The sequence below is a fragment of the Danio aesculapii genome, chromosome 1, assembly GCF_903798145.1.
Source record: "Danio aesculapii chromosome 1, fDanAes4.1, whole genome shotgun sequence".
Lineage (NCBI taxonomy): Eukaryota > Metazoa > Chordata > Actinopteri > Cypriniformes > Danionidae > Danio > Danio aesculapii.
In genome coordinates, this window is record NC_079435.1 from 52,486,773 (window position 1) to 52,501,772 (window position 15,000).

At 33.9% G+C, this 15,000-nt stretch overlaps 1 protein-coding gene across 1 annotated transcript in view; it reads left to right on the top strand.

The window, feature by feature from the left end:
* Nucleotides 1–15,000, top strand: part of grin2ab (glutamate receptor, ionotropic, N-methyl D-aspartate 2A, b) — a 157,812-nt gene that overhangs the window by 130,790 nt on the left and 12,022 nt on the right. The window contains exons 5-7 of the mRNA XM_056462656.1: nucleotides 8,341–8,455; nucleotides 13,780–13,982; nucleotides 14,242–14,407. Of these exons, the coding sequence (XP_056318631.1) occupies nucleotides 8,341–8,455; nucleotides 13,780–13,982; nucleotides 14,242–14,407 (484 nt within the window). The remainder of the gene's footprint in view (nucleotides 1–8,340; nucleotides 8,456–13,779; nucleotides 13,983–14,241; nucleotides 14,408–15,000) is intronic.

The following is a 15,000-nucleotide window of genomic DNA, read 5'->3' on the forward strand; positions in this document are numbered from 1 at the left end:
GCTTACCCAATTCGCCTATAGCGCATGTCTTTGGACTGTGGGGGAAACCGGAGCACCCGGAGGAAGCCCACTCCAACATACACAGGGAGAACATGCAAGCTCCACACAGATATGCCAACTGACCCAGCCAGGGCTCGAACCAGAGACCTTCTTGCTGTGAGGCGACAGTGCTAACCACTGAGCCACTGCACTGCTCATCTTTAAACATTAAATTACAGTTATTAATGGGAAATAGTTCCTTTATTGAAATGAAATATGCGTAATGCCTATTTAGCGTCCAAAGGTTTTAGAAGCTTGAAATTTTTGCAAAAATATAGTTGAGAATTTATTACAATTATTTAAAATTTTGTAAATAAAAGAGTAATATTAATATTAAATAAATAAAAAACTAATTTGGTGCTTGAAAGTAGGGCTGGGCCGATAAATGAAATTATATCGAATCTTGATAAAATTTAAGTCAATAACAATAAGCTTTGGACTTTTTTTACTCTATATTGATCTAAGAGTCAATCACACAGCAGAAATGTGCAACAATGGGAATCTAAAAGTGTGTTGATATTAGAGATGCACCGAATTTTTGGCCACCAAAAATCTATCAGCTGAAAATATGTTGAGCCATTTAATGGACCCTCTAATTTTTGTGGCTTCAGTCATTGTTGGGGTATTCATTTAAATCTGGAAGCATTAACAACTTATATTGAAATATATCGTTATCGATCAATATGGAAAATAATTTTCAACATGGCATTTTTGCCTTATCGCCCAGCCCTACTTGAAAGGAGCTGCAGTTGATAAACAAAAATAAATATTTCAAAATTTCGTACAGGAATAACAGCGCAGTCTGTGCATTAGAATCATCCTTTTATTTACTTTCCTTGGTGATGACGTAATGATGACATTTATTTTTAGCTGCGCAAGGTTTAAATAAAAATGTTTTCGAATGAAGATAAGAGTTTGATCAAAGGTTATGAGAACTGAAAGGCTTCGGTACTTCACGTTTTCTTCATGAATTTCCGACTAAACTGGACAAAAGGTGGACTGGATTACTTGTTGGCAAAAAATTTAATGTTGCATTATTTCTGTGCGTGCTAATTTAGTTTTCAATTAATAAAATTGAAGCGTTCTGGCAATATTTGGGTTATTATTATTTAACAAAGTAATGCAGTGATATAAATCAGGTGAGGTGGAAAACGTATACATATACGTGTCATATAATTTCATCTAGTTGCCTTCTAATTATTTTTTTAGTTCCCATTTTAATTAATTTTATCAACAAAAAATTACGGTTATTTCTGTTTCTGTTCAGTCCAAAGACATGCGCTATTGGTGAACTGGATAAACTAAATTGGCCGTTGTGTATGTGTGTGAATGTGAGAGTGCATGGGTGTTTCCCAGTACTGGGTTGCAGCTGGAAAGGCATCCTCTGTGTAAAACATATGCTGGATAAGTTGGTGGTTCATTCCGCTGTGGCGACCCCTGATGAATAAAGGGACTAAGCCAAAGGAAAATGAATGAATGAATTTTTATTTACTATATTGAGCTGTATTTATGTTTGTTTCTGTGTTTATATTTGAGCATTAAATTGATTTGGATGAAAATTTTTAATTGGTTGTCACCCCCAAATAAGGTAAAACAATATTTCCTTGTCAAGGATGTAGTCAGGCACAACTGGATTGTACCTGTGAGTCATTATAACCTTTTCTTAGATAAACAAAAATGTCATGCTTATGGGATAATTATGCTGGTTGTTAATCTAAAGGACAGCTGTGGAAAATGAAGACTAAAGAGCATTCTAAATATGTCAGAGATAATGTTAGACAAATGCTTTCGGAAAAGGTTACGAAACAATGTCCAAATCTTTGGATGTCCCAGCGGTGGTGGTTCAATTATGAAGAAGTGGAAACTACCACAAACCACCCCCAGACGCCATCCAGAAAAGGTCATCCCTCAAAACTCTGCACAAACAAGCAGAGGCCAGTGATCACTTTGAAAGAGTTGCAGAGTTCAGCAATCGAGAACAAAGTAAAAGATACAATGCGCAGTCAAGCATTAGCATAGCGCCATATGGGAGGATGATGGAGCAAAACAAACCAATTTGTCAGACGTAACTACAATAAGGTGTTTTTTTTTAAAGGTAATTTGTGTCTGAATGTTTCAGGAGGAAATTATTTAAAACCATAAGTCATCAGAACGTGAAACTTTCCACAATGTTTATTCACCTTCGTGTTTTTCCAAACCCGTGTGACCTTCTTTTCCCAGTCGAACACAAAAGGTGAATTTTTAAAGAATATTGAGGCTTTGAAATGGGACTGAGTCTGTCAAACTCCTGTCTAGAAGTACCATGAAAGAGGGGAGAAAATGTATGAGCGAATAACAACTTGATGTAAATTGGTGTTTCTTATACAGCACAAAGCTCTTTAAAATTGACAGAGAACTTTTCCGCTGATCATTTGCTGATCAAAAAAAAAACAAAGCCAAAAAATTCAGCGAACATCAAGGTGAATGTCCTACAATGTCACTCTGTGAAACCAAATTTGCAAACGACATAAGAGTCATCCTATTAACCTGAACAACCCGGAGCAAATCTGCCAATATTAAATTAAAGGGCAAAATAACACCTGAAAGAGTGTGTGAATTTCTTGCAGACACCCTAAAAAGTGCTTGTCAAGGCTCTGGTTCCACCTGGAAAGCATATACAGTACAGTGCTCAACATATGAGTACACCCCTGACACCTCTCATTTAAATGACTATTTTCTATAGGAAGCTTTACAATGTGATATTTGTGCATATACATTAGATTAGTCAGTACTGGAGCCAAATCTGGAGCCAATCTATCAAAATAATTAATGATAACAGTCCAAAATGAGCACACCCTAATGTAAAAATTAGGGAAAAAATATTATTTATATTTTTATTTATTTATTTTTTTTTTTAAGAGCAAAAATTCATGAGAAACAAAAAAATGAATAAAAGTTTTTGAAATTTATTGTATTAGTTCTCCATTTATAAAGATTTTCAATGACTAAAATATTATTTTAATGAATATATCTGTTTAATAAATCTGTTTTTTTTTTCAAATCCACCAAATGATATTACCTATATTCACAAAGAAATTGATAAAAATGTTCATTTTCAAAATGCATTTTCAAATTTTTTAAATTATAGTCTTATAAGCAGTGGTCAGTTGAGATTAATTACTGTTCTATTAATGTGCATATAAGTCTCTTGTCTCTGAGACTCTTCTGTCTTACTATGCTTTAAATCCCTTTTGCGGTTAAAGGGATGGTTCACCCAAAAAAATTAACATTTACAGTTAATTCACTCACCTTCAGCTCACTGAAGATGAGTTCAAGTCAGAATTATTAGCCCCCTTGTATATTTTTTCCCCAATTTCCTGAAATTTTTTCCAACACATTTCTAAACATAATAGTTTTAATATCTCATTTCTAATAACTGATTTCTTTCATCTTTTCCATGATTCCAGTAAATAATATTTTACTAGATATTTTTCAAGATACTAGTATTCAGCTTAGTGACATTCAAAGACTCAACTAGGTTAATTTGGTTAAATAGGCAAATCATTGTATAATGACGGTTTGTTCTGTAGACAACCGAAGAACAATATTGCTTAAGGAGGCTAATGATATTGATGATATATTGGTGCACAATATATTGTTCCAGAATCGAAATCGAAATGTACACGTTCACAATAGTCCCACCGCATGACGTTTCATGTTGAATTTTTGTTTTGTTTCTAGTACAAAAACCTATATTTCAAACCGAAAACTTCAGTTAAAATTTTACTCACGCCGTTTGGTAGATTATTTAGCTTGTTTTGAGGTAAACTAACTTAATTTATGACCTATTGCTTCTAAAAATGTAGAAATGTATTTTTACTTGATAATTTTTTTTTTTTTTAGATATTTGGACTAGAATCGAGACAAAAACTCTTAAGTAAATTTTTTTTTTTTTCTCAAGGTAAATACTATTAGCCTACGCAGAAAAGCATCAAATGAAGCTATTCAAATCATCTGATGAACCTGTAATCATATTGCAATATATATCACAGAAAAATAAAATATCATAATAATTTTTCCAATATCATCCAACCCTACTTCTCAGTGTATTGCCAAGAGACAAGGGGATTGATTTGGACTTTTTTGTGTTTATTTTTAATCTCGACAAACTTAATTTTGACCTATTACTTCTAAAAGTGAAAACAAAATATTTATATATATATATATATAAATATATATATATAAACTTTTTTTTTTAGATATTTAGACTAGAAACTAGATAAAAACTCTTCAGTAAACATTTTTTTTTGCATTGTGATTATTCAATTTCTCTTCCTAAATACTATTAGACTTCCCAGAAAAACATCAAATGAAGTCAATCAAATCATCTGGTAAACCTGTATTCATATCGCAATATATATCATAGAAAAATAATATATTGCATTATCAGATTTTCGCAATATTGTGAGCCATACTACCCAGTTTACACTCAAAAAAGTTATTTTTGCTAGTTGTTTAAACTACTTATTTAAAATGAGTAAATCAGCCCATTTTTTGTGGTATTTTTGTGGGCAACTTTATTGTTTCATGTTCAATCAACTTAAATTTGATTAAAATTTTAACTTAATCGATTTGTGTTGGAAGAACAAGAAGGAATTGTGTGGAATCCAGCATTTTGTACAGTGTATAGTCAGAAGACAAGGGGATTGATTTTGACTTTTTTTGTGCGTTTATTTTTAATCTCATAATGGGTGACCATTGACTTGCATCAAACAATATCCCCAAACCCTAGAGATTCAGCTAATAATCTTTATTAAAGTTCTACTAAAGAAAAAAAGCCAACCTTCTGTACATCTTCTGCAGTACCTGATGGATATTAACTGTACATTTAACATTTTTGCGTGAACTACCCTTTTAAGTTCAGCGCAATGCACAAGTACAAATAATGCATAATGTGGATGACAACTACAGTTTTCCTCGTAATCGGACTGTTTTGATGCAGTGCAGTGTGAATAAATGGCTTTAGTCCACTTTCTCACAACACGTCTCATAAAGATCATGTGTTAGGTCAGTGGGTGGAGGAGAGAAAAGTGCTTTTATTTGTGGCTGCTCGAATGCATTCAACCAGTGCAGTAATCCAGTCGAAGGTGGTCGGAAGGGGTCAAGCTCAATATGGTTCAGACCTCATTCATACATGCATTTAAGGATTAGATCGACCAAAAGGCATATTAAAGGGGTCATAAAATGCCTTTTTGAATCATTTTTGAACTGTTCTCTGTAATTATATTCTGTAATGTAGTTCTCAATTCAGTTCAGTTCAATTCTGGTTTATTTGTATAGCGCTTTTCACAGTAATTATTGTGCAGCTATATAACAGGTGCACATTATTGCATTACAATCAAATTTGTATTTCAGAGTTTAGGAGCCATTTATGAGAAAGCTCGACCTCCTTTAGTAGACTTTGCTATTTTGGGTACTACTAGTAGTAGTAGTTTTCTGCAATTAATAATCATAATTTAGAAATAATACACTGTAAAAAATGAACACAATTCATTCAGGTTGTCCCAACACAAATCAATGAACAAGTTTAAGTGGATTGAACATAAAACAATTAAGTTATCCCAAACAAATCTCAAGAATTGTGTTGTTGTGTACACTGTAAAAATGCTGGGTTTCACAATAAATTTGTGTTAGGACAACATGAAATAATTAAGTTAGGTTTTTTGACCAATATAAGTAGATTGAACATAAAAAAGTTAAGTTGTGCCAAAAAACAAAAATAATTGTATCAGCTTATTGTATATAAGTAGATTTAACAAACAGCAAATGTAATTTTTTTGAGTGTAGGCTATTGAGTGTACCCTCTAACTGAAAAACACAATTTGAATAGTCATGGCAGATTCTAGACTTGGATGTTAATGCCAACTTGTGTGAACTGTTAGCAGTTTTGAAACTTGCATAAATTGGGGGGGCTTAAATTGAGCTGAATCAACATAATTCTTGGTATTTTTTGGGGGGGGGGACAACTTAATTGTTTTGTATTCAGTCCTCTTAAATTTGTAAAAACCAATAAGTTAACTTGTTTTGTTTTTGGACAACTTTAAGGACTTATGTGGAACCCAACATTGTTTACAGTGTATTATGCAATCAAGTGGCACATTCCTCAGCCTATTTTGGCAGATTGACTTCAATATAAGTTGTTTAAACAAGTGGTCACCAACCCCCGGGCCACGGACCGGTACCGGCCCCTGGACAATTTGGTACCGCGTCACACAAGAAATCATTAAAGTGATGCTCCAGAATGTAATTTTAAAGCTTGGTTGTGTTTACAAGATGCAAAGCAATGTGTTCTCATGTTTCACTTGAAGGAAATCACGTTATTTTTTTATAAATCTCACTTTGATTATATACAGATACTCAGCTAACATGAAAACATATTTCCTAGTTCCTCTGAAAGGCCCAGCCTCAAAGGCCCTGACTCTGATTGGTCATGTGTCATAATGTGCTGATCAGTTTTAACAAATATAAACTGACAGGCCACAGCTTCTGCTTGTTGGAGCTGCTCCTTCTTTGAGAAGATTTGAACTGAATCCAGCACTGAACTGGGAGAGATTCTGGAGCTGTGTTTTATCAAATCATGCTTGCTATGTATTTTATAATTCTCTGGAACATAACTAATTGAACTGTAAGCACTTCTGTCTTTGTGTCGTGTCATTTGGAAGCCCAAATACCCTCTGCTGTAACATTACAGCACCTCTGGCCACGCCCCTTAGCTGCGCAGTGTGTGTGCGTGGTAAAAGTATGTTTGTAATCTCACAAGGCCCAGAAGTATTTTTTTGTTGTCCACAAAATTTGTTCATTGTTAACTCTGTAAAAACCAAGGTCTCACTTTGCATTGAACATTGAGCATCTTACATTCAGAGATGCTGTTTATGTTCACACAGCTGCATTACACATCAACTAAAGTTTAAAATATGATATCGTAGTGGACCACCCCTTTAATTATTTCCAATTTATTTATTATCTGAATCTTTTATTTTGAAAAATGACCGTATGCTCTCGGTTACATCTTAATCATTTGTGTACCAAAATTTAACACACAAACTAGCAAAATGAGTAAGAAGCAGACGTCTTTGGAAAGTTTCTTAGCGAAGGAGAAAGGCCCAGTGAAGGACCCACAAACTGCCAAGGAATGCATCCGCAACCCATTAGTCAACAATTCAAGTGAATCCTGATTTGTTCACATGTCTGTGCACGAAGAAGATCAACTGCTGTAGATCGCAAATGACGGCGGCCTTTCACATATCGCGTCTTTTCCACATGCAAGTTTGTTATGTCAAACGGAACACCGCATATTTGGGAGTGACACCCACTTAAAAACATCTCAAGTCACGTGACAATAACTGACCGATCAGCTTTATACTTTGTATGGAATATACACATTTCAGTAGACTAATTATCTCAGACAAACACAGAACACCCTAACACTGCGGTGCTTTTTTATTTTGTCCATAAATAAAGCTTGTATCAGAGATTCAGCAATGTTTTGTCAGTTTGTCATCCTCTGAGAATAGTTGATGGTAGCCTAGCAATCTATGTACACCATCCACCCCCGCTCCCCATCCACAGTTAAAATTGTCAAGCATTGACCGGTCCACAGTGATAAAAAAGTTGGGGACCGCTGTTTTAAACTAAAGAGAAAGGTTTGAGTTAGAGCATACATGACGTTTTTATAGTGGCCTCTTTTGATTTCTGAGTTCATGAGCTTATTAATACCAAGCGTAAACAGTTATAAAGTGTTAAATTATGAAGACTAAATGCTTGTCTTTCAGGAAACTTTTTAAATTAGCTTTAATGCTTTAAAAGATAGTATAGGGGAACAAAACAATGCATAATCTGTCCATTTAAAATGAATTAGCTGAGGGTCTTAATGGTTTTCTAAGACTGTGTGTGTTTATGTGCTGGTTCATTGCATTTTGGGGTTCGACTTCAAAAACATAGAAATGGGAACGACTGGTTTGTTTGAGTCATTTAAATCACAAAGGCAATTTACTGTCTTGCGAAAAAAGATAAGACACCTAATGACATTCAATCAGACGTTATTTATACTGTTTACCGTCAAGCTTTTTTACTTACGTTTCATCAAATGCCCCCAAACAGTTTGAAAGCACATTTAGTAAAGGAAAACAACGTTGGTCTGAATGCAATATGACAGGTAAACCTTACAGCATTCTGTAACCGTTTTGATAACATTTGTGTGTGTGTGTGTGTGTGTGTGTGTGTGTGTGTGTGTGTGTGTGTGTGTGTGTGTGTGTGTTGCAGATATATGATGGGAGTCAATCTTGGCGGTAAAGATCATTCATTCATGGATGACGGCTACCAAGTCAATCCCAAACTGGTTGTCATTGTCATGAACACGGAGAGGGAATGGGAGAAGGTAAGATAAAGAGCCTTTAATCTTTATATCCCTCCTGAATCTTCATTTTCTTCTATTAGCCTTGCCTGTAAGGGGTTTCAGGAACCATAAGCAATCAATATTCTGTTTACTAGCTCAAAGCCTTTTTGTGACTGTGACTGAAAGCGCACTGGACTCCGCTATTAGAGGAAAAAGAACATTTCATTTGAACTTCCCATTGCACAGCCTGGGGTTTTTCTTCATGCGCATTGTTTACTTAGTCATAAGGAGTCAAAATAGCCCATATTAAGGCAATGGCTTCATAACTGATTTATTGCAGAATTATTCCCTGTATTAAATCGGAGAGGAGTGCACATGTGTCTCCGTCCGATTCTATTGTGCTGGCTTCTTTCTTCCAGTTTGCTCTCTATTTTGCCTATTTGCATAAATAATTTGCTTGCTTTTTGTACAGTAATCTATTCTCTGTCTTTGCTCCCTTTCTCTAATTAGCTTTACATGTTCTGCTATTCTATCTCGGTGCTTCACACACTGCTTTTCGTAATCGTTTGCTCACTCATGCGTTCTTTTAATGAGTTGTTATTTCTCTGAGGTGTGTTGGATGCTGTGTGTTTTGACAGTGCCCTGCAGTGTGTGTGAAGACGCACACACTCGTATTAAAACCCTGCAGTGATTGTGTGAAGAGTGTGACACTAATCATTTCTCACTGCAGCGGGGCTAGAACAGGGTGTGAGCCAATCGCGTTATCGGAGCTTATAGACGAGCACAAGCACATCAGCGAAGACTGAACTACTGCACATCCCGTTGGTACATGGGCAGTTTACAAGCAGCACCAGCGGTTGCTTCGAGTCTGCTATCTGAAAGTACTTTAAACAGCATTTTTTATTGCAATTAGCACGCCCGCAGTTTTAAAAGCCCCCAAAATCCTTCTCACCCTGCAGGAACGTGTAAATCCATTGTTCCAGCTGGTTTCCAATGAGGACGCCGGTATTATCGTAGGCATCAAGTTGAGGCAAAAATTAAACTGAAGTACTGAAAATCTAACATTAACACTGATTAATATTTGCTTGAAATGCACAGTCCAAACAACGTGTGAAATTATTAACATGACATAGGCTGATTGGGAAAACTGAGAATTTTGCAGATGCATAAACAGCAGTGTGATTTCCCAGCCTAACACATGGAACAAATACCGAGCCAGATATAATATTGCGGTTAGTCATATTATAAAAGTGACAGATGAATTTACACTGAAATACGAGGAAGTTTGATTGGACGGCCTTTACCGTCTGGGACTAAATATATTTAAAGCTTTTCGGTAACATTTTATAATAACTACACACTATGAATCATTTATTAAACATTAGCAAATAGTGAATTCATTATATGTTAAGCATTAATTCTATATTAAAAAACGTTAATAAGCAGTTTATAACTGCAACTATTGACTTATAGCTACATTTATAATGTGCTTAATGATTGATTCATACTTTGTTAATGATTTATTTTTCTTTACTAAATTAAGTATCGCATTATATACAAACCAGTTATTTAAGCATAGTTGGTAGTTTTTAAGATCATTCAGAATGGGTTAGTAAATGATTAATAAACTATTCAAATTAACATTTATAAATCTTATTATTCAGGCATATATTAATAGTTACTTTGTATGTTAATAAATGCTTTATTAACTCAACTTCATCCAGTTTTGTGACCTAATCTAAAGTGAGGACTATTTATACTTTATAAATCCCTTATGAATGGCAATTAAAGGCTCAGTTAAATTATAAACAGGAAAATAAGAAAATAAACAACTATTAATTTCTATTCATTTGAGAATACACAAATGAAACTGTATCAAATGAAAAATAAATCTTGCCCACCTAATCTAAAATAAAATTACTGTACAGTTTAGACATTGCATCCTATATTGTTAAATTATTATATTGTTGTTGTTTTATCCAAGTTTTTGTTGTATTTTGACACTCCTGTTACGTCTAAACTTTACAGTAATTTTACTCTGATAAGATTGCAAATATTTATTGTTCATTTGATACCAAGCCTTTAATTGTCATTTTAAAGGGATTTATAGAACATAAATAGTCCTCACTGTAGATTAGGTCTCAAAACTGCATGAAGTTGAGTTAATAAAGCATTTATTAACATACAAAGTAACTATTATTATATGCCTAAATAATAAGATATATAAATGTTCATTTGAATAGTTTACTAATCATTTACGAACTCATTCTGAAAGATCTTAAAAACCTCCAACTACTCTTAAATACGTTTGTAAATAATGCAATACTTAATTTAGTATTGCAAAATCAACCAGTCACAAAGTACAACATGAATTATGAATTCACTATTTGCTGATGCTTAATAAATGATTCATAGTGTGTAGTTATTATAAAGTGTTGCCGCTTTTTCTAATTGATTAGCGCATTTATTTATTTCTTTGTCCTGACTATGCGAGATTGTATGGTTATTTTTTTATGATTTGCTTTTAGAAGTACTTTAATTTCCTACTCCCAGTAAAAGCCCATTAACCCTTGTGCACTTTTCAAATTTACAACCCTTTTGTTATGTTTGGGATGAAAACATCCACTTTATTGAGATACTTTTTTTTTTTTTTTTCATAAATCTGTTAACCAAACTCAGTCTTGATCAAAACTACTAAATTATTTAGAAAATAACAGGATTTTATTTATTTAATTGCCAAATTCACAAAAGATGTCATTGGTTTGGTGAAAAAAAAACACAAAATTAAGTATTTTCAATATGAAAAATTATTGTGGACCGGATTTTTTTTTTACCTTTTACTTTTTTTGTTTTTTACCTTTTTACCTTCTATCTTGGATATGTGAATGATTAGTAACAACATTGGATTTGATGCATTGTTTGTTTTTCATTTGTTTTCCCTAATTGACTATTGGTGGCTGTTTTTGCCCCATTGACTTCCAGTATAATCACATTTTATGGTGCATAAATACACAGTCTTTGTTTTTATTTACTCCATGTAGTTCTGAGAGCTAATTCAGAACTCCATATAATATACTCCATATAAAATTCAGAATCTAAGCTTTTTTTTAGGGTTAATGGTGCCAACTGATGGTCAACAGTAAAAAACACAAATTTTACCTCTTATATGGTGTCATGGTTTTGTAAAAATAAAAGAAGTGGTTAAATGAAAATCAATCAAAAACAATGCACAAAACAATTCACATTTCCAAGACTGTGATAAAAGGAAAATAAATTCAGTCCACAATTACTTTTTATATAAAAAAATCATGTTGTGAATTTTTTCACCAAATCAGTGACATCATTTATGAATTTGGCAATTAAGCAGTTTAGTAGTTTTGATCAGTTTAATATTTATCTGATGCATTTTTACAGCAGTTTAATTCAGTGGATGTTTTCATCCCGAACATAACAAAAGGGTTGTAAATTTGCCCAGAGTGTATTGTTGAGGTTTTTTTTTAATTCAAAGCATTTTCTCAAAATATGTGTAAAAATAAGATTTGTCACCAAAAATCATTCTGCTAGCTAAAACACAGAAAAGGTGGCCTAATTAAGACTCAAAATCACCCCAGAGTGGATGAAAACAGCACATACGGGTTAAACAGATCTCGAAAAACACCAGATTAGTAAAATGGATAGTTCACCCAAAAATTGACCATGAAGTCATACCATGAAGTCTGATTGGACGGCCTTTAATGTCAGGAACTAAATATATTGAAAGATTTTTTTCTCCTTAATTAGTGCATTTATTTATTTTTATTTATCCTGAGTTTATGAGATTGTACGGTCAGTATTTTAAGACTTGCTTTTAGAATTGTTATTTTCCTACTCCCAGTAAAAGCCCATTGTACAGATCTGCAAGCAATTTCTGTTTTAAAAAAACACCAGTTAAATGGATAGTTCACCCACAAATGGACAGATGACCTTTACACCAAAATACTGTGACATTTGATTGAACAACATTTAACGTCAGGAACTACATATTTGAAGTCAGAATTATTTTACCCCCTTTTATTTTTTTTTATATTTCCTAAATGATGTTTAACAGAGCAAGGAAATTTTTTACAGTATGTCTGATAATATTTTTTCTTCTGGAGAAAGTCTTATTTGTTTTATTTCAGCTAGAATAAAAGCAGTTTTAATTTTTTTATGAACCATTTTAAGGTCAAAATTTTTAAGCCCTTTAAGCTATATATTTTTTCGATAGTCTACAGAACAAACCATCGTTATCGTTACACAATAACTTGCCTAATTACCCTAACCTGCCTAGTTAACCTAATTAACCTAGTTAAGCCTTTAAATGTCACTTTAAGCTGTGTAGAAGTGTCTTGAAAAATATCTAGTCAAATAATATTTACTGTCATCATGGCAAAGATAAAATAAATCAGTTATTAGAAATGAGTTATTAAAAATATTATGTTTAGAAATGTGATGAAAAAATATTCTCTCCGTTAAACAGAAATTGGGAAAAAGCTAAACAGGGGGGCTAATAATTCAGGGGGGTTAATAATTCTGACTTTAACTGTATATTTAAATCTATTTCTTTTTGATTAGTCCATTTATTTATGCTGAATTTGTGAGCTTTTAGGATTGTTCTTATTCTCCTACTCTCAGTAAAAGCCCATCAAAACAGATCTACAAGCAATTTCCATTTCAAAAAACACCAGTTAAATAGATAGTTACCCCAAAATTGATAGATGACATTTCTGGACAGATGAATTTACACCAAAATACTTTCATGAACTAAATATATTTAAAGCTTTTTCTTGATTACCTAATTTATTTATCCTGAATTTACGAGATTGTACGGTTAGTATCCTATAATTTGCTTTTAGTATTGTTCCTTTTCTCTTACTCCCAGTAAAACCCCATTGAACAGATCTGCAAGCAACTTATATTTCAAAAAACACCAGTTAAATGGATAGTTCCCCTGAAAAATACAATTATGGTTTTCAACATTCCTCAAAATATCTTCTTTTGTGTTCAACAGAACAAAAAATCTCAAACTGTTTTGGAACAAAGTCAAGTTTTTTCCCTTTAAGAATGTCCGATTTTGATTGCACTGCAAAAACATAAAAACATGTCTTGGACAGGTGCTAAGTCAGATACCCATAGGAAAATGCGCTGACACAATAAGAAAGATAGACTTAAGTCGCAGTCTTTAAATGTGGCTTTACTTGCTTGCCAGATAAAACACACAATGTTTCTCTAACAGCATTTTTAGCTTTGCTTTGAAGAGCGGAAAAACACATTTTCATCCTGAGACATAAAAATAGAGGCCACTTCAGAAGCTCCTTCAAACCTTGTTTATTTGTGTATGTCTACAGATGGGACGATGGGAAAACCACACTCTGAGGTTGAAGTTTCCAGTCTGGCCTCGCTATAACTCATTCGGCGACATGGACGCTGATGAGAATCACTTGAGTATCGTGACTCTAGAGGAAAGACCCTTCGTCATAGTGGACGATGTGGACATCCTGACCGGCACATGTATGCGTAACTCTGTGCCTTGCAGGAAACACATTAAAGAGTGAGTTTTGCATTATTCAAATATAAAGAGCAGATGATAGTCATTTTGAATAGGCTCTGCAGGCATTATACATCCTGTTTTAACCTTTTGCATGAGAGATTTTTTTTCCTAGTGGGTACAGGAATAATCGTGTCGTCTCTAACATGGTTATGAACTTTTTAGTGTGGTGTGTGTATATATAGAACTCTTTAAATTGTGTTATCTTTCTCAGTCTCAGCTCTTTTTCTGTATCACTGTGATTATTCTGTATATGCTGCAGTAATACCACAGAGGGCTCTTATGTCAAGAAGTGCTGCAAGGGCTTTTGTATAGACATCCTGAAGAAGATCGCCAGGAATGTGAAGTTCACTTATGATCTCTACCTGGTCACAAATGGCAAACATGGAAAGAAGATCAATAATGTGTGGAATGGCATGGTGGGGGAGGTTAGTTCATCTCATATATCTGTCTGTCTAATTTATCAGTCAGAAAAATCTTGCTGCCTTAAATATTTGAGTCGAATTCAGTTAACTTTTATCTTTATATCTATTTATCCATCCATCCATCTATCCATCCATCCTCAATTCTACCTATCTCTATCCATCCATCTATCTTATCATCCGTCAATCCACAAACGTACCTCTCTATCCATCTTTTCATCCATCCATCCATCCATTCATCCATCCACAAACCTACCTCTCCATCCTTCTTTATCTATCTATCTATCTATCTATCTATCTATCTATCTATCTATCTATCTATCTATCTATCTATCTATCTATCTATCTATCTATCTATCTAATCTGTCTGTCTGTCTGTCTACAAACCTACTATCTCCATCCATCCATCCACAAACTTATCTATCTATCTATCTATCTATCTATCTATCTATCTATCTATCTATCTATCTATCTGTCTGTCTGTCTGTCTGTCTGTCTGTCTGTCTGTCTGTCTGTCTGTCTGTCTGTCTGTCTGTCTGTCTGTCCGTCCGTCCGTCCGTCCGTCCGTCCGTCCGTCCGTCCGTCCGTCCGTCCGTCCG